Raw genomic sequence first — 24,630 nt, 5'->3', positions numbered from 1 at the left:
TGCAGATGAACCCTCACTTCTACTGATGTACTAACTAGTATATTATGACCAAGATTTCTCATTCCTGTGTGTTCTGCCCCACAACATTCCATTGGCTTATATGGTAGAAGGTCTGAGAGCCACTGGACAAAATCAATCAACAAGCACTAGTCCATAGTCCTTTGCATGCATAAAAATGTACAAGTAAAATCTAATGATGAGGACTAATTGGAGAGAAAAACAAGTCAAATGGGTAGAGTAAGYAGCAGGACTGCACTCCATCAATTGTGTTAGAGGTCCCTGTAAACATTCTCAAAMGCTGTAATCTGACCTGTAGTTAGAGAGCTTTAGCACTCAGACCAAGTCCATTACACCATATTCTCTTTCACATTTTAGTAGATGCTCTTACCCAGAGCGACTTAGAGGAGATACTGGGGTTAAGTGCTTTGCTCAAGGGCACATTGACAGTTTTTTCACCTAGTCAGCTCTGCGATTTGAACCAGCAACCTTTTAGTTACTGGCCAAACCCTCTTAACCACTAGGCTACCTGCCGCACTAGAGGAGAGAACTCTATGCTCAAACAAGCACACACACACGCACACACGCATACACACGCGCACACGCATACACGCATACACACACACACACATACACCCACACAGACTGCTGTGCACAGACAGTGGGGTGTGATGCCCAGACAGTGAGCCCACTGCAGCAGGAGTGTGGAACACTGCATTAGCATTCCTCATTTAGCCACTGTGAGGCTGTTTCTGTGGCAACATGCTGCCGAGTAACTAAGCGACAGGAACATGCCTCTGTGTATATGTTTTTGTCCTTCCTGCGGCATTGGCTTATTGATGAATGGGAGGGCAAGAAAATAACAGGGCAGAAAAGCACACAATGGAAAAAATATGATACATGTAATTATCCATCACTATGTTATAATAATGGTCATAGATATTTTATTTTTCCAGAGGGGACACTGCAGTAATGAACTTCCTAAGTGGGGAGCCACCACAGCAGGGACCCTTTGACATTTACACTACTGCCRTATCTTGGAAGTCAGTTGAAGGCAGAAGCTCTCCACTCATCGGAGAATGAATGTCATGCTTGGGTTCCCTATAAGTCAATATAGAAAGAGGTCAAGTAATTGTTACTGTTACAAGAAAAAACATACAATCAAAGGCCAGTAAATTACTGCTATTACTGATGATGTGTGGTAGTTAGAAAATAGAAAATGGACGTTTATCCCACACACCCTCCTTGTGTCTCTCCACAGCGCTTATACTGTCACCAGCCAACACTGACACTGTTAAATTACAAACCCCAACAGTGATACCTTTCATTATCTCTCCATAGGTGGCTAAGGGCAAGGTGATGATGAGGGCTGTAGAGGTACATCAGCCAGCCTATACCCTAGTGGTAGGAGGGGGAAGGCGTGGGTGAGAGGGGGTTAGGTAAGTCATAGCCCTGCAGCATGTCTAGGCACCAGGGTTATGCTCTCTGAGAGAGGGAGGAGAGAGGGAGAGGGAGGGAGAGAGACGGTGGCGGGGGCAGGAGGAGAGGACTAGCTGACATCTCTTTGTTCAGACCCACTGCTGCAGTGTGCTGCAGTGCAGATGATGTCATTGCCACCTGATGCCTGCTGCTCTGAATGTGATGCACGTATACTGCAGAGGGAGGGGGAGGAATGGAGAAGGGGAGGAGGGCAAACTGAGGGAGAGGAAGGGAGGAGGAGGGGAGGAGGCAGAGGAGGGATGGAGTAGGAGGGGAGGAGGGAGGGGTAGGAAGGGGGGAGAAAGAGGAGAGGAGGAGGAGGGAGGGAGAGAGGAGGGAGAGAGAGGGAGGGAGGGACAAGGGGAGCGAGGGAGAGGGGCGAGAGGAGTGAGGGTGGGAGATAGAGGGGAGCGTGTAGCCAGTGAAAACAGAAGTACAACAACACTCTGACATCACCAACACCCTCCTTGTGCTTTGTTCCTCCCCTCTTGACAGTGTGTAAAAGCACACGTCTATACTGTCACTCCCACAGTTAGGCAGCAGCGCACAGAGCCTGACTGACAGGAGCCTGGCACATCATATGAACAGTAACTCACTAATCACTTGCCCCAGAAAACATTTAGAGACATGTTTTAGCTGACAAACAGGAGCTGCTCAAACTGGGTTTCTGTGTTTGAGTGAGCGATGGTTTTGTCTAAAAGACCAACTGAACTGCAGGAGGCAGCTCTTGTGTTCTACATAACAATCTTCGACCTCCAGATCTTGTCTTTACTTCCTTCACACCCGCTGATAAGCTGAGTCCTCTAGTCTAGAGTGAGTGAGGAGTATGGGGACTCTAATAAACACCACTGCCTGAGTCCTCTAGTCTAGAGTGAGTGAGGCGCACGGGACTCTATAATAACACCACTGCCTGAGTCCTCTAGTCTAGAGTGAGTGAGGAGCACGGGGACTCTAAATAACACCACTGCCTGAGTCCTCTAGTCTAGAGTGAGTGAGGAGTATGGGGACTCTATACTAACACCACTGCCTGAGTCCTCTAGTCTAGAGTGAGTGAGGAGCATGGGACTCTATATAAACACCACTGCCTGAGTCCTCTAGTCTAGAGTGAGTGAGGAGCATGGGGACTCTATACTAACACCACTGCCTGAGTCCTCTAGTCTAGAGTGAGTGAAGAGCATGGGGACTCTATAATAACACCACTGCCTGAGTCCTCTAGTCTAGAGTGAGTGAGGAGCACGGGACTCTATAATAACACCACTGCCTGAGTCCTCTAGTCTAGAGTGAGTGAGGAGCACGGGGACTCATAATAACACCACTGCCTGAGTCCTCTAGTCAGAGTGAGTGAAGAGCATGGGGACTCTATAATAACACCACTGCCTGAGTCCTCTAGTCTAGAGTGATGTGAGGAGCATGGGACTCTATAATAACACCACTGCCTGAGTCCTCTAGTCTAGAGTGAGTGAGAGCACAGGGACTCTATAATAACACCACTGCCTGAGTCCTCTAGTCTAGATGAGCCACACTGCCTGAGTCCTCTAGTCTAGAGTGAGTGAGGAGCACGGGGACCTATACTAACACCACTGCCTGAGTCCTCTAGTCTAGAGTAGTGAAGAGCATGGGGACTCTATAATAACACCACTGCCTGAGTCCTCTAGTCTAGATGAGTGGGAGCACGGGGACTCTATAAAACACCACTGCCTGAGTCCTCTAGTCTAGAGTGAGTGAGAGCACAGGGACTCAATAATAACACCACTGCCTGAGTCCTCTAGTCTAGAGTGGCACCACTGCCTGAGTCCTCTAGTCTAGAGTGAGTGAGGAGCACGGGACTCTATACTAACACCACTGCCTGAGTCCTCTAGTCTAGAGTGAGTGAAGAGCATGGGACTCTATAATAACACCACTGCCTGAGTCCTCTAGTCTAGAGTGAGTGAGGAGCACGGGGACTCTATAATAACACCACTGCCGAGTCCTCTAGTCTAGAGTGATGAGGAGCATGGGGACTCTATACTAACACCACTGCCTGAGTCCTCTAGTCTAGAGTGAGTGAGGAGCATGGGGACTCTATACTAACACCACTGCCTGAGTCCTCTAGTCTAGAGTGAGTGAGGAGCACGGGACTCTATAATAACACCACTGCCTGAGTCCTCTAGTCTAGAGTGAGTGAGGAGGATGGGCACTCTATAATAACACCACTGCCTGAGTCCTCTAGTCTAGAGTGAGTGAGGAGAATGGGACTCTATAATAACACCACTGCCTGAGTCCTCTAGTCTAGAGTGAGTGAGGAGCACGGGGACTCTATATAACAACCACTGCCTGAGTCCTCTAGTCTAGAGTGAGTGAGGAGCATGGGGACTCTATACTAACACCACTGCCTGAGTCCTCTAGTCTAGAGTGAGTGAGGAGCATGGGCACTCTATAATAACACCACTGCCTGAGCCCTTTAAGGTCAGTGAGGATCATGCATGCTAAGCATATGGCGAATGTGACAACACCTCTACCTGTCCCAATCATCCTCTGCTCCACTGTGACTCTCATTAACAGCACCCTGGGACCATATGTGTTGGGGTCCCTGCTGACATTGTAGTCAGTCAATAGGTCTCCTGAGTGTCACCCTGCACCCCCCCTCCCCCATCTGTCACAGCTCTGTGACATGTCAGCCATCTGCTCTCGCTCTTTGAGCTGCTGGGCTGAACTGAAGAACAGGCCAACAGGCCAAAATTCTACAGGCTCCTTCATCTTATACAGCCAGTGCAGACACTACATAGATACTACATAGACACTACATAGACACTACATAACACCTTAATAAGTGAGAAGGGAACAACAGTACTAATATCAACACGTCAGGTATAGTCTAAAGTCCAAAGCTTCAAGTAATGTGTGTGAGGACTTTTGGAGCACTCAGTACAGTGGAGAACAGCTCTCTGTCCTAGCCGAGGGATAGGAGACCACTGTCTATTTCCCTGCAGATACACACTGCCCAGGCTGAGCGAGCGCAACACAGACACTGTCTTATATGAATCTATTTTGGAGACATTAGGTAACTCTGTGATAGATTGGGCGAACAAGGTACAAGGAGCTTATCAAGCACGTACACTACATGACCAAAAGTATGTGGACAGCTGCTCGTCGAACATCTTATTCCAAAATCATGGGCATTAATATGAAGTTGGTCCCCCCTTTGCTGCAAAAACAGCTTCCACTCTTCTGGGAAGGCTTTCCACTAGATGTTGCAACATTGCTGTGGGGACTTGCTTCCATTCAGCCACAAGAGCATTAGTGAGGTCAGGCACTGATGTTGGGCGATTAGGCCTGGCTCACAGTCGGTGTTCCAAATGTGTTCGATGGGGTTGAGGTCAGTGAACCAGGCCTAGCCCGAACCATCAAAATGATCCCCAGACCATTATTCCTCATCCACCAAACTGTACAGTTGGCACTATGCATTGGGGCAGGTAGGACTGCCAGATGGAGAAGCATGAGTCATCACTCCAGAGAACATGTTTCCACTGCTCCAGAGTCCAATGGGGGCGAGCTTAACACCACTCTAGCCGACACTTGGCATTGCACATGGTGATCTTAGGCTTGTGTGCGGCTGCTCGGTCACGGACACATTTCATGAAAATCCCGATGAACAGTGATTGTGCTTACGCTGCTTCTAGAGGCAGTTTGAAACTCGGTAGTGAGTGTTACAACAGAGGACAGATGATTTTTACGTGCTTCAGCACTGAGCGGTCCTGTTCTGTGAGCTTGTGTGGCCTACCATTTTGCGGCTGAGAAGTTGTTGCTCCTAGACGTTTCCACTTCACAATAACTTGACGAACTGACTTGTTGGAAAGGTGGCATCCTATGATGGTGCCATGCTGAAAGTCATTGAGCTCTTCAGTAAGGCCATCCTACTGACAATGTTTGTCTATGGAGATTGCATGGCTGTTTGCTCGTTTTATACACCTGTCAGCAACGGGTGTGGCTGAAATAGCCAAACCCACTCATTGTTCACATAGTTATGTATATAGAGTACCAGTCAAAAGTTTGGACACACCTACTCATTCCAGGGTTTTTCTTTATTTTCTATTATTTTCTACATTGTAGAATAATAGTGAAGACATCAAAACTATTAATTAACACATATGGAATCAAGTAGTAACCAAAAACGTGTTAAACCAATCAAAATATATTAAGAATAATAATAAGAATTATTATAATAATAGAATAAGAATAAGAATAATAAGAATAATAAGAATTTGTTCTTAACTGACTTGCCTAGTTACATAAAGGCTAAATAAAAAATTATAAAAAAATACCTTGATGACAGCTATACACACTCTTGGAATTCTCTCAACCAGCTTCATAAGGTTGTCAGTCACCTGGAAAGCATTTAAATTAACAGGTGTGCCTTGTTTAAAGTTAATTTGTGGAATTTCTTTCCTTCTTAATGCGTTTGAGCCAATAAGTTGTGTTGTGACAAGGTAGGGGTGGTATACAGAAGATAGCCGTATTTGGTAAAAGACCAAGTCCATATTATTAACAGCTCAAATAAGCAAGAGAAATGACAGTCCATCATTACTTTAAGACATGAAGGTCAGTCAATGTGGAAAATTTCAAGAACTTTTAAAGTTTCTTCAAGTGCAGTCGCAAAAACCATCAAGCGCTATGATGAAACTGACTCTCATGAGGACCACCACAGGAAAGGAAGACCCAGAGTTACCTCAGTTCATCARAGCTCCAGCCTCAGAAATTGCAGCCCAAATAACTGCTTCACAGAGTTCAAGTAACAGACATCTCAACATCAACTGTTCAGAGGAGACTGCGTGAATCAGGCTTTCATGGTCGAATTTCTGCAAAGAAACTAAGAAGTAGAGACTTGCTTGGGCCAAGAAGCACGAGCAATGGACATTAGACCGGTGGAAATCTGTCCTTTGGTCTGGAGTCCAACCACCGTATCTTTGTGAGACGCAGTGAAAGGTGAACGGATGATCTCCACATGTGTAGTTACCACCATGAAGCCCGGAGGAGGAGGTGTGATGGTGTTTTGCTGGTGACACTGTCAGTGATTTATTTAGAACTCAAGGCACACTTAACCAGCATGGCTACCACAACATTCTGCAGCGATACGTCATCCCATCTGGTTTGGGCTTAGTGGGACTATCATTTGTTTTTCAACAGGACAATGACCCAACACACCTCCAGGCTGTGTAAGGGCTATTTGACCAAGAAGGAGAGTGATGGAGTGCTGCATCAGATGACCTGGCATCCACAATCACCAGACCTYAACCTAATTGAGATGGTTTGGAATGAGTTGGACCGCAGAGGGAAGGAAAAGCAGCCAACAAGTGCTCAGCATATGTGGGAACTCCTTCAAGACTGTTGGAAAAGCATTCCATGTGAAGCTTGTTGAGAGAATGCCAAGAGTGTGCAAAGCTGTCATCAAGGCAAAGGGTGGCTACTTTGAAGAATCTAAAATCTAAAATATAGTTTGATTTGTTTAACACTTTTTTGGTTACTACAGTTGAAGTCGGAAGTTTACATACACCTTAGCCAAATACACTTAAACTCATATTTTCACAATTCCTATGTTATCTTCACTATTATTCTACAATGTGGAAAATAGTCAATATAAAGAAAAACCCTTGAATGAGTAGGTGCGTCTAAACTTTTGACTGGTACTGTATAGTGTTTTTGCAGTTAATTAGCTCTGATGTAGTAGCATGGAGTGGAAGGCATGTGGAAGGCCACAGGAGACACAGCTAAGCATCAATGATGAATATTCTGCCCCCCTTATCCACAGTTTTACTACGAATGTGTTTGCTACTGAACATTCATTCCACCAGACTCTCCTCAGCCTCCCTATAGGCATCACCATACAGCCATGCTATGTCTGGCCGTTGATATGGCGAGAATCTGCTAGAAGTCCAGGCAGTCTGCTGGGACCCCAGTGTTCTTAGGAGTGAAAGAGAATAGTCTGGATACTAACAAATAACAACACTGAATCACAAAGAGCTAGACTAGCATGGTTTCTTTAAGACGAATGGACTGCTGGGGCCCCTGTTTACATTCTCTGTGTAGAGCTATGGGTTGGCAGGGTGTGAGCTGACACCTTTAATCATCCTCACAGTCAGACACCAACCTGTGTGTCTTCTAATGCCAATCAAACCTGTTGGACCTCATCATTATCTCTATGCTGCCACTGTAGCAAACCCCCACATGTTCTGTACCGGTTAAAGACTGCGGTTTTATCAAACCCCCACATGTTCTGTACCGGTTAAAGGACTGCGGTTTTATCAAACCCCCACATGTTCTGTACCGGTTAAAAGCTGCGGTTTTTATCAAACCCCCACATGTTCTGTACCGGTTAAAGACTGCGGTTTTATCAAACCCCCACATGTTCTGTACCGGTTAAAGACTGCGGTTTATCAAACCCCACATGTTCTGTACCGGTTAAAGACTGCGGTTTTATCAAACCCCACATGTCTGTACCGTTAAAGACTGCGGTTTATCAAACCCCCACATGTTCTGTACCGGTTAAAGACTGCGGTTTTATCAACCCCCACATGTTCTGTACCGGTTAAAGACTGCGGTTTTATCAACCCCCACATGTTCTGTACCGTTAAAGACTGCGGTTTTATCAAACCCCCACATGTTCTTACCGGTTAAAGACTGCGGTTTTATCAAACCCCCACATGTTTCTGTACCGGTTAAGACTGCGGTTTTATCAAACCCCACATGTTCTGTACCGGTTAAAGACTGCGGTTTTATCAACCCCACATGTTCTGTACCGGTTAAAGACTGCGGTTTTATCAAACCCCCACATGTTCTGTACCGGTTAAAGACTCGGTTTTATCAAACCCCACATGTTCTGTACGGTTAAAGCTGCGTTTTATCAAACCCCCACATGTTCTGTACCGGTTAAAGACTGCGGTTTTATCAAACCCCACATGTTCTGTACCGGTTAAAGACTGCGGTTTTATCAAACCCCCACATGTTCTGTACCGGTTAAAGACTGCGGTTTTATCAACCCCCACATGTTCTGTACCGGTTAAAGACTGCGGTTTTATCAAACCCCACATGTTCTGTACCGATGTAAAGACTGCGGTTTTATCAAACCCCCACATGTTCTGTACCGGTTAAAGACTGCGGTTTATTCAAACCCCCCATTTCTGTACCGGTTAAAGACTGCGGTTTTATCAAACCCCCACATGTTCTGTACCGGTTAAAGACTGCGGTTTTATCAAACCCCACATGTTCTGTACCGGTTAAGACTGCGGTTTTATTCAAACCCCACATGTTCTGTACCGGTTAAAGACTGCGGTTTTATCAAACCCCACATGTTCTGTACCGGTTAAAGACCGCGGTTTATATCAAACCCCCACATGTTCTGTACCGGTTAAAGCTGCGGTTTTATCAAACCCCCACATGTTCTGTACGGTTAAGACTGCGGTTTTATCAACCCCCACATGTTCTGTACGGTTAAAGACTGCGGTTTTATCAACCCCCACATGTTCTGTACCGGTTAAAGACTGCGGTTTTATCAAACCCCCACATGTTCTGTACCGTTAAAGACTGCGGTTTTATCAAACCCCCACATGTTTCTGTACCGGTAAAGTCTGCGTTTTATCAACCCCCACATGTTCTGTACCGGTTAAACTGCGGTTTTATCAAACCCCACATGTTCTGTACCGGTTAAAGACTGCGGTTTTATCAAACCCCCACATGTTTCTGTACCGGTTAAAGACCGCGGTTTTATCAAACCCCCACATGTTCTGTACCGATTAAAGACTGCGGTTTTATCAAACCCCCACATGTTCTGTACCGGTTAAGACTGCGGTTTTATCAAACCCCCCATTTCTGTACCGGTAAAGACTGCGGTTTTATCAAACCCCCACATGTTCTACCGGTTAAAGACTGCGGTTTTATCAAACCCCCACATGTTCTATTACCGGTTAAAGACTGCGGTTTTATCAAACCCCACATGTTCTGTACCGGTTAAAGACTGCGGTTTTATCAAACCCCACATGTTCTGTACCGGTTAAAGACTGCGGTTTTATCAAACCCCCACATGTTCTGTACCGGTTAAAGACTCGGTTTTATCAAACCCCACATGTTCTGTTCCGGTTAAAGACTGCGTTTATCAAACCCCCACATGTTCTGTACCGGTTAAAAGCTTGCGGTTTTATCAACCCCCACATGTTCTGTACCGGTTTAAGACTGCGGTTTTATCAAAACCCCCACATGTTCTTACCGTTAAAGACTGTGGTTTATATCAACCCACATGTTCTTACGTTAAAGACTGCGGGTTATCAAACCCCCACATGTTTCTGTACCGGTTAAAGCTGCGGTTTTATTCAAACCCCCACATTTTCTGTACCGTTAAAAGACTGCGGTTTATTCAAACCCCCACATGTTCTGTACCGGTTAAAGACTGGGTTTTATCAAACCCCCACATGTTCTGTACCGGTTAAGACTTGCGGTTTTATCAAACCCCCACATGTTCTGTACGGTTAAAGACTGCGTTTTATCAAACACCCACGTCTGTACCGGTTAAAAGTACTGCGGTTTTATCAAACCCCCACATGTTCTTGTACCGGTTAAAGACTGAGGTTATATCAAAACCCACATGTTCTTGTACGAGTTAAAGACTGTGGTTATATCAAAACCCCCACAGTTTCATGTACAGTTAAAGACTGTGGCTATATCAAACCCCCACATATACTGATCTAAGAAGGCTGAGGTCCAACCTCAGCAAACCCCCACACGTAGCTAAGTAATAAGACCAGTCCTACCTCTCTATGAGTCTGTGATTGTGCAGTATATTATCCTGATTGACAGAAGCTGGTATTTGTGTCTGTCTAAAGGAAGAGGTTGCGAGGCCATCTGGCACAGGCCCACACAGCTGGGACCCATGGGTACACTGATAATCAAAGGCCAAGTTGCCTTTCTTTGGCATAATGACCAGCTTTGTTGGTTCTGTCCATTGTGTTTTTTTCTTTAATAGTGWTGTCCTCTTCCTTCAGCTTGTAATGGGTTTACGTGCAGTATTCTTTCTCCTGGACAGAGTATAGAATATTGATGAGAGGTTTGAAAAGACCAAGGATTAAGACCACAGAAATAAGATAAGGTAATCTCCTCTCAGTTTTCAATTTCATCTCAATTCTCTTTGAGAGAGTGCATTCATTTCAAAATGAAACATTGACCCAGTTTAAACCCATTGTGTCAGCTTAAACCCAACAAAGTGACACAAACAACAGCAAGGGTTAGCATGGGTCAAAACCAGAACTACAGACATTTCCTACTGAGAACACTACATAGAATCCAATGTCATGTAGTGATTATAGGGGTCAGTGAGGGTAGAAGTGCAGTCTATTGATGTGTCTTTTATTAATGTAATTTCAATGTTGTTGGTGTAACCAACTTCGCTATATATTRACATTGTTTTGTAACCCTGCAAATCAATTCTGCAGGAGCAAATCTATTTAGCATTGATTGCACTGTAATGGCTAACAAGAACAGTAGCCTATATATCATCAGAACAACGTAGAAAATGTAGGCTATTCACCTTCTGTTGCAACATATTAGTAATGACTAATGTAAAACAACACACATTTAGTCAAAGCATCTTATTCAGTTAGAAACCGACCATTCATGCAACGGGTTCTTCTATAGGATTTTACATACATAAATATAGAGGAGCAAACAGCTCCACAGTCTACATTTTAAAAAGCCAGATGCTTTATAGTTCACACATAAGTCTGTCTACTCCTAATATGGAAGTCCTGTCTGGCAAGGTTGTAAATAAGCTCATCAGGTAGCATGCGTCTGACCTCATGGCATCAGTCCAGGTCCCGGGAGAGGCAGGTCAATTTCAATTCAACATCAAGACCGAGGAGGTACTCTATATTTCGGACTGCTCTACAGGCCAGTGAAATGCCACGAGAAGAGACAACACAAAGAGGAATYACTGCTTGTAATCTGCTATTACAGAAAATKACAAATATCTGCTTTACTAATTCCTACACATAACCTATGATTATAGCAAATGATGATGTGCACCATAGAATGTGGCACATAAGAAACCACACTAGACCTGTACATGTATATTCTTATGCTTAGCAATTGTTCTAATATGTAGGACGTTAAAGCATCAGCTGGAGGCAGAATACTAAATGATACAATACTAGCGAGATCAATGCAGTGATATAGTCCATCAGCCTGTGGCCTAGGGTTTCCCAAACACGGTCCTGGGGCCCCCTGGGTGCACATTTTGGTTTTTGCCCTTGCACTACACAGCTGATTAAAATAATCAAAGCTTGAGTGGATTTGAATCAGCTGTGTAGTGCTGGCAAAACAACAACAACATGCAAGACAACAACATTTCTTACATGTTTTTACAGGGGAGTCTGCAGATGAACCCTCACTTCTACTGATGTACTAACTAGTATATTATGACCAAGATTTCTCATTCCTGTGTGTTCTGCCAAACAACATTCCATTGGCTTATATGGTATAAGGGCTGAGAGCCACTGGAAAAAATCAATCAACAAGCACCAGTCCATAGTCCTTGAGAAAGCAGGCTTTTCATAGATCAAGACCATTTTCTAAATGCTGCTGGCAAACAGGTTTCCAACTATCCGCAGTATTAACCAACAGATCCACAAAATGTGGACTGGACAAAATGTTTCTGGAATTACTGTCCAAAACATAATAAATGCTGAGTAGTTTATAAGTGCTGAATGTCATAAGAATGAATTGCATTCATACAGAAAATTGCATGCCTACAATGTATTTTATGCTTGAAGCCACAAAAGTAAAATCAAATTATGAGGATTAATTGGAGAGAAAAACAAGTCAAATGGGTAGAGTAAGAAGCAGGACTGCACTCCATCAATTGTGTTAGAGGTCCCTTTAAACATTCTCAAAAGCTGTAATCTGACCTGTAGTTAGAAAGCTTTAGCACTCACACCAAGTCCATTACACCATATTCTCTTTCACATTTTAGTAATTTACCAGACACTCTTATCCAGAGCAACTTACAGGAGATGTTGGGGTTAAGTGCCTTGCTCAAGGGTACATTGACAGATGTTTCACCTAGTTGGCTCGGGGATCCGAAACAGAGACCTTTGTGTTAATGGCCCAATGCTCCTAACCGTTAGGGTACCTGCCGCCCATACAACACATCTCAGCTATAGTAAATGCTGCTTTCATAGCCCTACAGTATCGTAGCMCTAAAACCATGAAAATTCTATCGTAAACATGACACATGGAATAACACTATGATAAATGACAACACAATACCCCATGAAGCTGTATGAAAGCACAGCTTACACTTGTTAGTCAGCCAAACAGAAGTCCAAAATCACTGCATGTGTCACAGCAGTGTAAAGTAATAGTTCTGACTTGAGGTATGATATGTTTATGACATCATCTCTGCAAGTAATAGTCCCCACTGTTGTGTTGGAAACACACAACTATTGACAGTATACTGCGCTCAGCCTGACTAAAGGCTGAGAGTAAAGGGTTAGCTATTAAAACTTCTTTGGGATAGGCTAATGCGATTAGCATGAGGTTATAAGTAACAAGAAAATTTCCCAGGACATAGACAAATCTGATATTGGCAGAAAGCTTAAATTATGATTAATCTAACTGCACTGTCCAATTGATAGTAGCTATTACAGTGAAAGAATACCATTCTATTGTTTGAGGAGAGTGCACAGTTTTGAACATGAAAAGTTATTAATAAACAAATTAGGCACATTTGGGCAGTCTTGGTTCAACATTTTTAACAGAAATGCAATGGCTCATTGGATCAGTCTAGAACTTTGCACGTACACTGCTGCCATCTAGTGGCCAACAATCGAAATTGCAGCTGGGCTGGAATAATACATTATGGCCTTTCTCTTGCATTTGAAAGATGATGGTACAAAAAAAAATACAAAAGAACGGTTTATTTTTTCTTTGTATGATCTTTTACCAGATCTATTGTGTTATATTCTACTACATTCCTTTAACTTTTCCACAAACTTCAACGTGTTTCCTTTCAAATGATACCAAGAAAATGCATATCCTTGCTTCAGGGCCTGAGGTACAGGCAGTTAGATTTGGGTATGTCATTTTAGGCAAAAAACTACTAATGATATGGTAAAGCTATTGAAGAGTCACACACATTTATTTTGCTCAAAAATGTTAAGAGAACGTTGAAGGGAATGTTACATCTCGCTAAACACTTCAGTCATGTTGATTATGTGTGTGAACATGAATTTGGTCATCACAAGTTGCCTCCGCAGCTTAAGGGGAAGCATAGAGAAGAGATACAAATGAACCCTTTTCTCTAAAGAGACCTTTCCATTTCCTCCTTCCACAGGTTCTAGTACTGTAAAGCCATGCCCTGGGATAAAGCCATGCCCTGGGGTAAAGCCATGCCCTGGGATAAAGCCATGCCCTGGGGTAAAGCCATGCCCTGGGATAAAGCCATGCCCTGGGATAAAGCCATGCCCTGGGATAAAGCCATGCCCTGGGGTAAAGCCATGCCCTGGGATAAAGCCATGCCCTGGGGTAAAGTCATGCCCTGGGGTAAAGCCATGCCCTGGATAAAGCCATGGCCTGGGGTAAAGCCATGCCTGGGTAAAGTCATGCCCTGGGTAAAGCCATGCCTGGGATAAAGCCATGGCCTGGGTAAAGTCATCCCATGGGGTAAGACCATCGCCCTGGGATATAAAGCCATGCCCTGGGATAAAGCCATGCCCTGGGGTAAAGCCATGCCCTAGGGTAAAGCCATGCCCTGGGATAAAGCCATGCCCTGGGAAAAAAAACATGCCCTAGGGTAAAGTCATGCCCTGGGGTAAAGTCATGCCCTGGTAAGCATTTCCACTTCACTGGAGCTGCTCTCATTCCATCAAACATTTCTAAATGGACAAACTCCTGCAGCAGTATATTATTACAATTGCATTTGAAACAAACTACGCTTGGCAAATTATAATAGCCTCTCTGCTTTCTGTGTTTTGTCATCATTACTGTTAAGAATTGACATCTACCAAGGTCTGTTTCTTACAGCATAAACTGCCTGCACATAAACTGCCTGCACATGCTACTATAAAGTTCTGTTATTCTGAGTCATGTAGCACCAAGTCAACAGGGCTTTTTTAGAGGGTTAAGAATAGACGAGCAACAAGTATCATTGTGGAGAGGGGAATTGGCCTATACATGACTGATAGGCTACATTCAGAGTGTAATAAACCAACACAACTGTTATACAGTTATTAAACAYGACTGGAGGACCTAAAATTATAATATAGTATGTGTCCTGCAGACGTTTCACAATACAAGGGTTAATGTCGCTATCCATAGCACCATGGTTCTGAAGCATCCCTCTTTCAACTGTTATCGTCGCTGTCCAAAGCTCTATGGTTCTGAAAACGTTATTGCATTCAGGTGGAATAAGATGCTAGCCTACTAGAGATGCCTTTTTAATCACTGTTACACTTGAAATACTTTGTCCCATGGCTTCAGCGTTATGCTGCAGAAGTGTTTTGTTACTACAGAGCTGTTAATGGTTTTCTAATAGTGCATTTCCCTCCTCTTGTTACTCATGTATTTTAAAAGTCTAGCGCAGTCAGGCTAGGAGGGTGTCGAATCCTGTTTTCGGTCATGCTATCCTTTTAGCTTCGGTCACTAAATCATATCCATCTTGCGTGTTTCTGTATGCTTTCAATGGCACAGGCCACAGTTGTGAAACTGGTTTGGTCTCGTTGTATTAGCACGTGAGAACTACTAAATAAGTCAGTTACTATTCATTAGTTTTCTAGCATCAACTAAGCACGCAAAAGATAGCCTGCTTTAGCCTACCTGATCAACTTGCTTTTGAGTTTCAGAAGGATGACGCGGTGGACAGCGAAATTAGCGCTCGTGTATTGTGCACGTGAAAGAATCCCCCTTGTTACCGGCACTAGAGTTAAAGACATGCTGGTTTTCAGGCTTTTTGAGTGTATCTCGTTCGTAGGCTATAAATAAACTGTCGATAATCTTGCTTTGTGAGTACTTATGATGTGATAGTAAGCTGTGAACCCATGCTGCAATTTGAAGCCCTTGCATGTTAAGGATAGTGCTGAAACAAATACTAAGCTTCCGTTTAATTGACTTTGTAAAAAAAAATGAAGGCATAAAATGAGACAGATYAAAAAAGTACAGAGAAACAAGCTAGTTCCACACCAACTACTCTACTGCTACAGTGTGAAATGAAGGAGACAGTCACAGACAGTAACACTAAACATTTKGAGAAAGCACACAACAAAACATTCTCAACAATAGTAGGCTAAACGATAAGACATACTGATGAGCATGACATGCTAGTACTCGTCTTGAAACAATACAGTCAGCCTTTGAGTAAAACGTCTAAAGCGTGTGTAACTTAACTTCTCCTGTTAGTCACCAGAAGATAACACACAGATACACCACAACACCGTTCAACAAAAATACTCTAAACACATCTAACCTTCTACTTCATTTTCCATTGGTAGAGTCCCCCTGAAAAGCCAAACTGTTTCCCTTCTCTTTAGGAAGAGCAGATGTCATTCACTGGCATCCTGACCAAAGTCCAAGCATGCTGCATTTCATTTATGTGCACAGTTTCCCAATTCCCACAGTTTCTTGGTATTAAATGATGCTATGAGTAAAACAATATCCTTGGTGTGTAGAAGATCAATAGAGCACTCATTAACACTATAACAAAGTGGAACACCGATGCGAGGGGAGAGAGAGAGAGAGCAATAAAGACCACTCACTACTCTTTCTATCATAGCCCCCTCCCCTACACATCATTTTCTCCTACCCCCTCCTTCCCTTGCTGCGCTTCTCTCTCCTCAGTCCCCCACTAGCCTGCAGTAAAATAAAATACATTGTTGCGAGTAGACGTCGTCGTGCGCACGTGCCGCAGGTAAACAGATGCCCTAGTTTTCTCCTCCAGCTGTCGAGCTTTTAAAAGCTCGAGCCCCCTTGGCGCTCTCATTACTATTAATACATTTCGCTTTTACTTTGAAATGTTCAACTGCCGACCAACAACCAAACTGAGGTGTGTACACGTTTTGTACAAGTCGTTTTTTCTCGCGTTTGATTTTATTTGATGGAGAAAATATTCGACGCAGCCTATGTAGCCTACTTCGGTTCATTGTCACTTAAAGTGGGTTAGCCTTCAAATGAGCGGTTATCTCCAGTGGTAAATGTCAGCTCCAGTCTATATYGACATTATTTATTTGAAATAAACCGCTTGTTGCCCTGTATGTCTGCGCTCGGTTGCCGTATTTACCTAACAGTGACCCTGCATTACACAGTCCCCTGGTTTTTTATGAGGGTAGGTAGCTTTACTACACCTGTTTACTTTCAGATTAGATGGAGAACCACCAGGAGCGGTGAACAGCTCTGTATAGACTAATTTGGCGCGCACTGTCTTCCTAACGAACCAGTACCCGGGTAGTGAGCGCCAACGGGACCGTCCAGGACAATGGACAGAAAATTATTAACGGGTAAAAGACTGTTCTGCAGCTCCGATACCTCAGTGTTTTCTGTCCTGCCCATGGCTCCGTACCTGCAGTGCTGCAGAGGAAGGAAAAGTKCCCCCTCCCCCACTCTGCATTATGACAAATCAAAGCAGGCAGGCAGCTGTGCCATTAGCACATCATAGCATAGCACAGTTTCAGAATGAACGGAATGGGAATTATATTATTAAGGCTATTGAGTGATCAAATTATGGGTCATTACAGGCACGCAAATGGATAGTGTCGCATATCTGGAGTTGAGTCTTTTCTAGGTTACATTTATCTGTGGTGTAGCACGTGCAGAATGTCATTCATGCTGTGTTATACAATGCAACTAACTGCTTCATGCAGTGAATTTGGTGTAAATATTTTAATAGAATAATTTGTGGTGCTGTAAAATGGCAATATTTGATGTAGTTTATAGTAGTCCATACTTAGTGTTGTCGTAAAGTAAATTAACTTTCAGGACCTTGGAGAGCACCCGTTATTGTACTGGATGATACTAGTGTATCAATTTGTTATTTTTTCACTTGTCACTGAGATTACTCAACCAGCATGTCACTGAGATTACTCAATCAGCATGTCACGGAGATTACTCAATCAGCATGTCACTGAGATTACTCAACCAGCATGTCACTGAGGTTACTCAATCAGCTTGTCAGTTTGACACTGTGGTTACTCAATCAGCATGTCACTGAGATTACTCAATCAGCTTGTCACTGAGATTACTCAATCAGCATGTCACTGAGGTTACTCAATCAGCATGTCACTGAGGTTACTCAATCAGCATGTCACTGAGATTACTCAATCAACATGTTACTGAGATTAATCAATAAGCATGTCACTGAGGTTACTCAATCAGCATGTCACTGAGGTTACTCAATCAGCTTGTCACTGATATTACTCAATCAGCATGTCACTGAGATTACTCAATCGGCATGTCACTGAGGTTACTCAATAAGCTTGTCACTGAGATTACTTAATCGGCATGTCACTGAGATTACTCAATCAGCATGTCACTGAGATTACTCAATCAGCATGTCACTGAGGTTACTCAATCAGCTTGTCACTGAGATTACTCAATCAACATGTCACTGAGATTACTCAATAAGCATGAGTAACCTCTGACGATCCCGCAGGTGAAGAAGCCGGATGATCTCATTCAATTTAGCAACAGCTCTGGTGGACATTCCTGCAGTCAGCATGCCAATTGCACACTACCTCAAAATTTGAGACATCTGTGGYATTGTGTTGTATGACTGCACATTTTAGAGCGGTCTTTTATTTCCCTGTCAGGTGGATGGATTATCTTGACAAAGGATAAAATGCTCACTAACAGGGATGTAAACATATTTGTGCACACAATTTGAGAGAAATAAGCTTTTTGTGCATATGGAACATTTCTGGGATTTTTTATTTCASCTCATGAAACATGGGACCAACACTTTACATGTTGCATTTATATTTCTGTTCAGTGTAGCAGGATTAATTTATAAACACCATGTAGTATTTATGAGTGTCATCAGGACAAGTATTAGGCAACATAGGCATACATCTGAAAAGTCAGCAGTAAACCTGTCACCTTTGGACATGAACAGATTGAGAAAATACATCTAGTAAATKATTACCATACATGGCAAATGAGATGATTCCAAATTAAACCACAAGCCAAAATAACCATCAAAATGCAACCACAAGCCAAAACCATTACCAATACAATTGCCAAGCCAATATCAAGCCACTGAGTGGGAAAGGGGAATGGGTGAACAGATCAGACTTGTGTTTTCCCTCAGCTCCTTAGCTTAGCCCCTCCTAAACTGGTCCTGTGAATGTGCCAGTGAGGCAGAGAGAGAGTGAGTTTACCATATGAATGAATGGCGGAGGGATACACTGGTTCCACCGTGCAACGCCTGCCTGGGAGCCGACAACTCCTGATTACTCACTCCCACTCCCTCAAGGGCCGTCTGCAATGCAGCTGTCCCGTCAGCCCGCTCGCTCGCTCCAGTCCTCCCCTCTCCTCACCATGCCCTACTTTATCCTGTCAATGCACAGTCGTGTTGACACTGCAGTAAGTGTGCAACTGTGGAGCTCCCCCCCCACTCCCCACACACACACACACACACACACTGGGAAAGCACACACACATACCGGTATATACACCTACCTGTGCCTACCAACATGAACACAGAGATAAACATCCCTGTAGTGCCTTACTCCATCTCTCCCTACCATTAGTCTAAATATACTAATTCACAAGATTTCCTGCAGCAAAACCCTTGGGTCCTAGTCTTCATTGTGCAGCCAATCACAGTTTCCATGCGTGCCCAGTAACATACACTCATGTATGTCATAGAAGTCCAAGATCAACTCAATTTCTAATGAAGGTGATTCAATACAGCTATTAGATATTGATCCTGACAAGTCTATCAGAACATAATAGCATCCTCTGAAAGACACAGGACAAGGACTGGTGCACTTCATGGTTATAGTCAAATCAAACCCCAAATTAACTGAGTTCCTACTACAGTTGATTCAAGGCAACTATTGATTCTGACATTTCCTGACATTAGAAAACAATAAAGACACAGGACAAGACATGTGCTCTCCAATGTCCTGTAACACAACCTGAACCCAAGATCTAATGGAGTTGACTCACTGCTGCTTTCATACTTGAGAGAGAGAGGGAGAGAGAGAGAGAAGGAGAAAGAGAGTGGGAGAGAGAGAGTGAGAAGGCAAGAGGGCAATACAGAGGAGAGGGAGAGAGAGAGAGAGAGAGAGAGAAAGAGAGTGGGAGGGAGAGAGGGAGAGAGAGAGAGTGAGAAGGCAAGAGGGCAATACAGAGGAGAGGGAGAGAGAAAGAGAGAGAGAGAGAGAGAGAGAGAGAAAGAGAGTGGGAGGGAGAGAGGGAGAGAGAGAGAGAGAGAGAGAGAGAGAGAGAAAGAGAGTGGGAGGGAGAGAGGGAGAGAGAGAGTGAGAAGGCAAGAGGGAGATACAGAGGAGAGGGAGAGAGAAAGAGAGAGAGAAGGCAAAAGGGAGATACAGAGGAGAGGGAGAGAGGCGGCGAGAGCGAGGCAGAGGGAGAGGGAGATAGACAGAGCGAGAGAGCGAGAGAGACAGAGAAAGGTCAGAGGCAGATAGACTGTCTCTTACCGTCCAGTGAGAGCCAGTCGTGTTGTGAGGAAGGCAGTGAGGGCAGGGCGCGGGCCTTGTACTCAAACACCACTGAGTTAGAGATGATCTGGTTACTGGCTGTCACCTGCAGCGTCACCAGCCCAGTGTCATGAGCTGTGGACAGAGACAGACAGACAGAGTCTGAATCAGACGCTTCACTGATAACTGCTACAACTCTAACACTCTTGACCCTAAACCCCTGTAGACCTAGGAACATTATACTATTCTTCTTAAAACATCTCAGTGTCCAGTGAGACACAATCTCAACTGAGGAACCTTCATGTAATGTATGCTGATCTCCAGAAACCAAATTAGAAGTCTAAAAGAAAATGACTGATATCCCTAATAAATAGACTGTGTATTTAGTCGGCCGTGGTGGAAGGATACAGGAGGTGTGGCAGGCCAGGCCAGTGAGGCCAGTCTTACCTGGGCAGTAGCAGCGCAGCACCCCCGGCTGGATGAGAGAGGCAGGGACAGCGACCTGGTCAAACAGGCAGTTGTAGTTAGAGCTGGCCTCCTGCCATGGACCAGTAATGAGCACCTTCACTCCTCCCTGGAACAGATAAACACACAGACTCACAGAGCGGGAAATGGATAAACTGAATCTATACTAGATATGAGGGAGCGAGTGTGATTTGGGCTATTATTTAATGTAATGCTCCCATCTAGGGGAGAGCAGTAGGAATAACATGATCACACAGTGATGTATCCTCAAACTGCATGAAATCTAGTGAAAGGGCTGCCATCTCGTGGGTGAACAGTGTCATTGACATTACATAGACTTGTATTGTCTCTGTGGTATATTTGACTGGGCTGCCATCCTGTGGTTGGACCGTGATTTTACAGCCATTTTTCTGACTGACCAAAGTGGTCGCCATCTTGTGGTGGAACAGTGTCATTGCGTTACACAGACTTACGCTCTCTGTACATTACATTATTGAGCTGCCATCCGGTGGTTGAACAGTGATATTACAGTTCAAACTATGTTGATATGTATGTTTGTTGGTAGGAGTAAAAAAAACTCTGTCTGACTAAAATGACAATATAAAACTATTTAGTAATGAAATTGGAGTATAATGATAGTTAAAGGAGGAGAACATGCACAGTGTGGTGGAGGCTCACCTCAGGGTAGGACCACTCAGGGGAGTAGTCAGTGACGATGAAGAGTCTCCCAGTGGCCTGCAGCATACCCAGAGCCCCCTGGGCCACGGCTGCAGACACAACCTCCGCCACATGCATGTAGGCCAGGGAGCCTGGCTCCACCCCTGCACCCCCGGCACCTCCACCAAGCGACTGGGGGCTGCAGCAGGGCTGGAGACAAAGCTCTGAGGGGCTGTATCCTGCTCCCCGGGCCCTTCCTACACCTCCGTCCTCCTGGTCCTGCTGAGGAGCTCCGCTAGGTGTGGCCTGGCCATCTGAGCCGTGGTTGCCCACCAGCTGGTGGGTGTAGAGGGCTCCTCCGGCCGTCATGTTGGCTCCACTACCGTCCACAGAGATGAAGTCATTTATAAGGTCAGAGAACTGGTTCCCGAAGGAGATGTCGAAGTGGTCCAGGCTGATCTCCATGCCTCCCCCTCCTGCTACCCCATTGGAGCCCGCTCCGCCCAGGCCCTGGTGGTGGCCCACAGTATTGTAGAGGCCCTGGACCATCCCAGCCCCCTGGAGGAGGGGCTGCAGCTGCTGCTGTTGCTGGGAGCGGTCGCTGCCGTCATTGTTGACGCCATTTCCGTTGTGCATGGCCACTCCTTTCCCTCCACCTCCCTGACCTCCTCCTCCGTCATTGGCCTGCTGCAGGTAGTGCTCTGCACCTCCTCCCTCTTGGTTGCCTCCTCCACAGGCCTGGAGGTGATCCCCAGGCTTCAGTAGACCCTCTCCGTTCTCTGTTCCCCCGGCCTGGCCTGAGCTCACGCTGCCTGGCTGCTCCAGACCCACCACCTCCTCATGCTCCGGCCCCAGCCCAGGGAAGCCCCCCTGGTACTGCAGGAGCTGGAGAGACCCAGGCCCCTGCCCTGGCCCCTCGGTGGGGGAGCCCCCGTTGCAGTTGGCCCTATGCTGGCCCTGGTGGCTCTGGTGGTGGTGGTGGAGATGGCCGTTGCTGCCAGGGGAGTCCGTCTTGACCACCTGCAGGCTCATGTAGGCTGTGGAGTCGTGGGAGTTGTGCTCCATCAGATGAGTCTTCTGGCCCATGGAGGACCTGCCCTGCTGGGCCTGGCCGGGCTGCTGGGTGTCCTGGAGGAAGAAGCTGGGCGAGTGGCTCTGGTGGGAGAGGTGGGGGCTGTTYATAGSCTGGCCATAGCCCACTGWCCCAGCCCCGGASGRGTAKTCCTGCTTGGCATCGATGGCACTGAAGTCCATCTGCTCCAGGGTGGTGCTGGGGCTCAGGCCTCCTCCAGAGGGCAGCAGAGAGCCTGCAGGGGTCAGGCCGAGGGAGCYCTGTGCTGAACYWGCCCCAGAGGAACMAGMYMCACCTCCTCCACAGCTCACCACCACCCCCACCTGGTATCCCTGCTCGGTGGCCAGCTGCTGCTCGAAGGACATGTCCTCCGTCTTGATGTTCTTCACCAGAGCAGAGTTGAAGCTGTATCCAGAGTCTGACATGGAGGGAGAGCGCTGCATGCTGCCATTGGTGCCGTTGGAGGAAGAGGAGGAGGAGGAGGAGCTGCCGTCCCCCTTCAGCCTGCTGCCCCCATAGGTTTGGCCCTGCTTGGGGTTGTTGAGAAAGCAGTCAGGGTCGAAGTTCATGGTGGTCTCAGGTATCTTCATGCCTCCGTTATCCAGGCTGCTGGATAGGACCAGCTCTTCAGACACCCCGGCTGCAGACAGCATGGACAGCCCGTCTGCTCCCCCCTCCCTAGCTCCTCCGCTGGGGAAGGCAAACTTGTGGCTGTCTGCCACAACACCGGACAGCACCAGGCCCTGGGAGGCTGCGTCGGGGCCCATGAGGTGGGTGTTGGGGCCCCCTGTGGGGGACATGCTGTAGACGGGGTCTCCGGTCACCTCGGACATGAAGACACTCTGGGACATGACGGCGGCTACATGGCCCAAGCCCGTCACCACGGGACTGTCAGCCATGTCTGGGTCGCTGTTCAGGCCACTGCTGATGGACACAGGGGAGTTCTGGGTGGTGTCTGGGACCTCCACCTGGTTGGTAGAGGACACCTCTGTGCTGTTCTGGTGCAGGAGAACAGGCTTGTGGACCTTTCCATTGCGTTTCTCTCTGGCGCTACCCCCTCCTCCCCCTGAGCTCTTCCCTCCTCCTCCACCCCCTCCTCCATGGCTGCTGTGCTCGGTCTTGCCTTCGGACACGTCGTTGTTCTGGACCTCAGAGTGACCACTGCTGTAGCCTCCACGGGGGTCCACCTTGGGGGAGATGATGCGGTGTTTGGCGCTGTTGCACTTGTGATGCACGCTGCTCCCTGCGCCTGTTAGAGGGAGGAAGGAGAGGTTACTGAGAGATAGCATTAAATACAGCATAAGTCATCAATCATCTAGAAAGAATGTAGAAGGGTACAGTGAATCTCGGTGACACAAACTAATTCTGTGGGAAGGCTTTAAATGACTTGTTACAACAGCTCATCAGAATTCATACAATACCAATAAGAATACTGCCTGTACTTCTGTACCTAAACAAATCACCTGGAAACACATGTAATTATCCAAGGAATTGTAATTCAAGTAATCATTTGATTGATTGGTGTTCCTTTTGATATTTTTTGAACTTTTATCAATCCAAAACGAGAGAGCCATGACCCTGACACTTTCACATTCACTCTGAGCATGATGTATGAGCTTAAACCTCTTCTCCTTCTCACTGCCTTCTGTCCTTTGACTTCTCCTACCCATCTCTCCTTTCTCTCTCACCCCCTATCCTCCTGCCCGTATCTACCCCCTATCCCCTCCCCCTTACCCAGGGTGCCCGTGCAGAGGCAGTTGTGGGTCCGGGGAGGTGGCTTGGTTTGGTGGCTGTCCAGAATCTGCTGCACCAGCTGCTCCACTGAGAAGCCAGAGCTGCTGTTCCCGTTGCTACAAGTCCACTTGATGCCATGAACTGCCGGGAGAGAGGAGGAGACACAGACGTCAGCCAGACAGCCACTACCACCAGCCAGCCAGCCACGCCAGCCCCCCTCCCCACCACCACCCGCTCACTGCACACCAACACACCGTACACTACTGACCCACCTATATATATATATATATCACTAATTGTATGTCGTTCTGGATAAGAGTATCTGCTAAATGACTAAAGTGTAAATGTCCAAAAATAAGAATATTTAATACAGCCCCCTCCCCATCACCACCACACACTGTACACTACTAACCCATCCATACACCCCCTTAATACACTGTACACTACTAACCCACTCATACACCCCCCTTAATACACTGTACACTACTAACCCATCCATACACCCCCTTAATACACTGTACACTACTAACCCACCCATACACCCCCTTAATACACTGT

The 24,630-nt window shown here is 45.9% G+C and overlaps 1 protein-coding gene across 1 annotated transcript in view; it reads right to left on the bottom strand.

Annotated features, from left to right (window-relative positions):
• LOC111966621 (calmodulin-binding transcription activator 1-like) overlaps positions 1 to 24,630 on the bottom strand; it is a 166,438-nt gene that overhangs the window by 23,806 nt on the left and 118,002 nt on the right. Inside the window, exons 4-8 of the mRNA XM_070444331.1 lie at positions 24,073 to 24,213; positions 21,288 to 23,587; positions 20,592 to 20,718; positions 20,145 to 20,279; positions 19,550 to 19,554 (exon numbers count right to left, since the gene is read on the bottom strand). Of these exons, the coding sequence (XP_070300432.1) occupies positions 19,550 to 19,554; positions 20,145 to 20,279; positions 20,592 to 20,718; positions 21,288 to 23,587; positions 24,073 to 24,213 (2,708 nt within the window). The remainder of the gene's footprint in view (positions 1 to 19,549; positions 19,555 to 20,144; positions 20,280 to 20,591; positions 20,719 to 21,287; positions 23,588 to 24,072; positions 24,214 to 24,630) is intronic.

The sequence above is a fragment of the Salvelinus sp. IW2-2015 genome, linkage group LG7 (genome assembly GCF_002910315.2).
Source record: "Salvelinus sp. IW2-2015 linkage group LG7, ASM291031v2, whole genome shotgun sequence".
NCBI lineage: Eukaryota > Metazoa > Chordata > Actinopteri > Salmoniformes > Salmonidae > Salvelinus > Salvelinus sp. IW2-2015.
The sequence above is the reverse complement of the archived record's forward strand: the minus strand, read 5'-3'. Positions and strand labels throughout refer to the sequence as shown.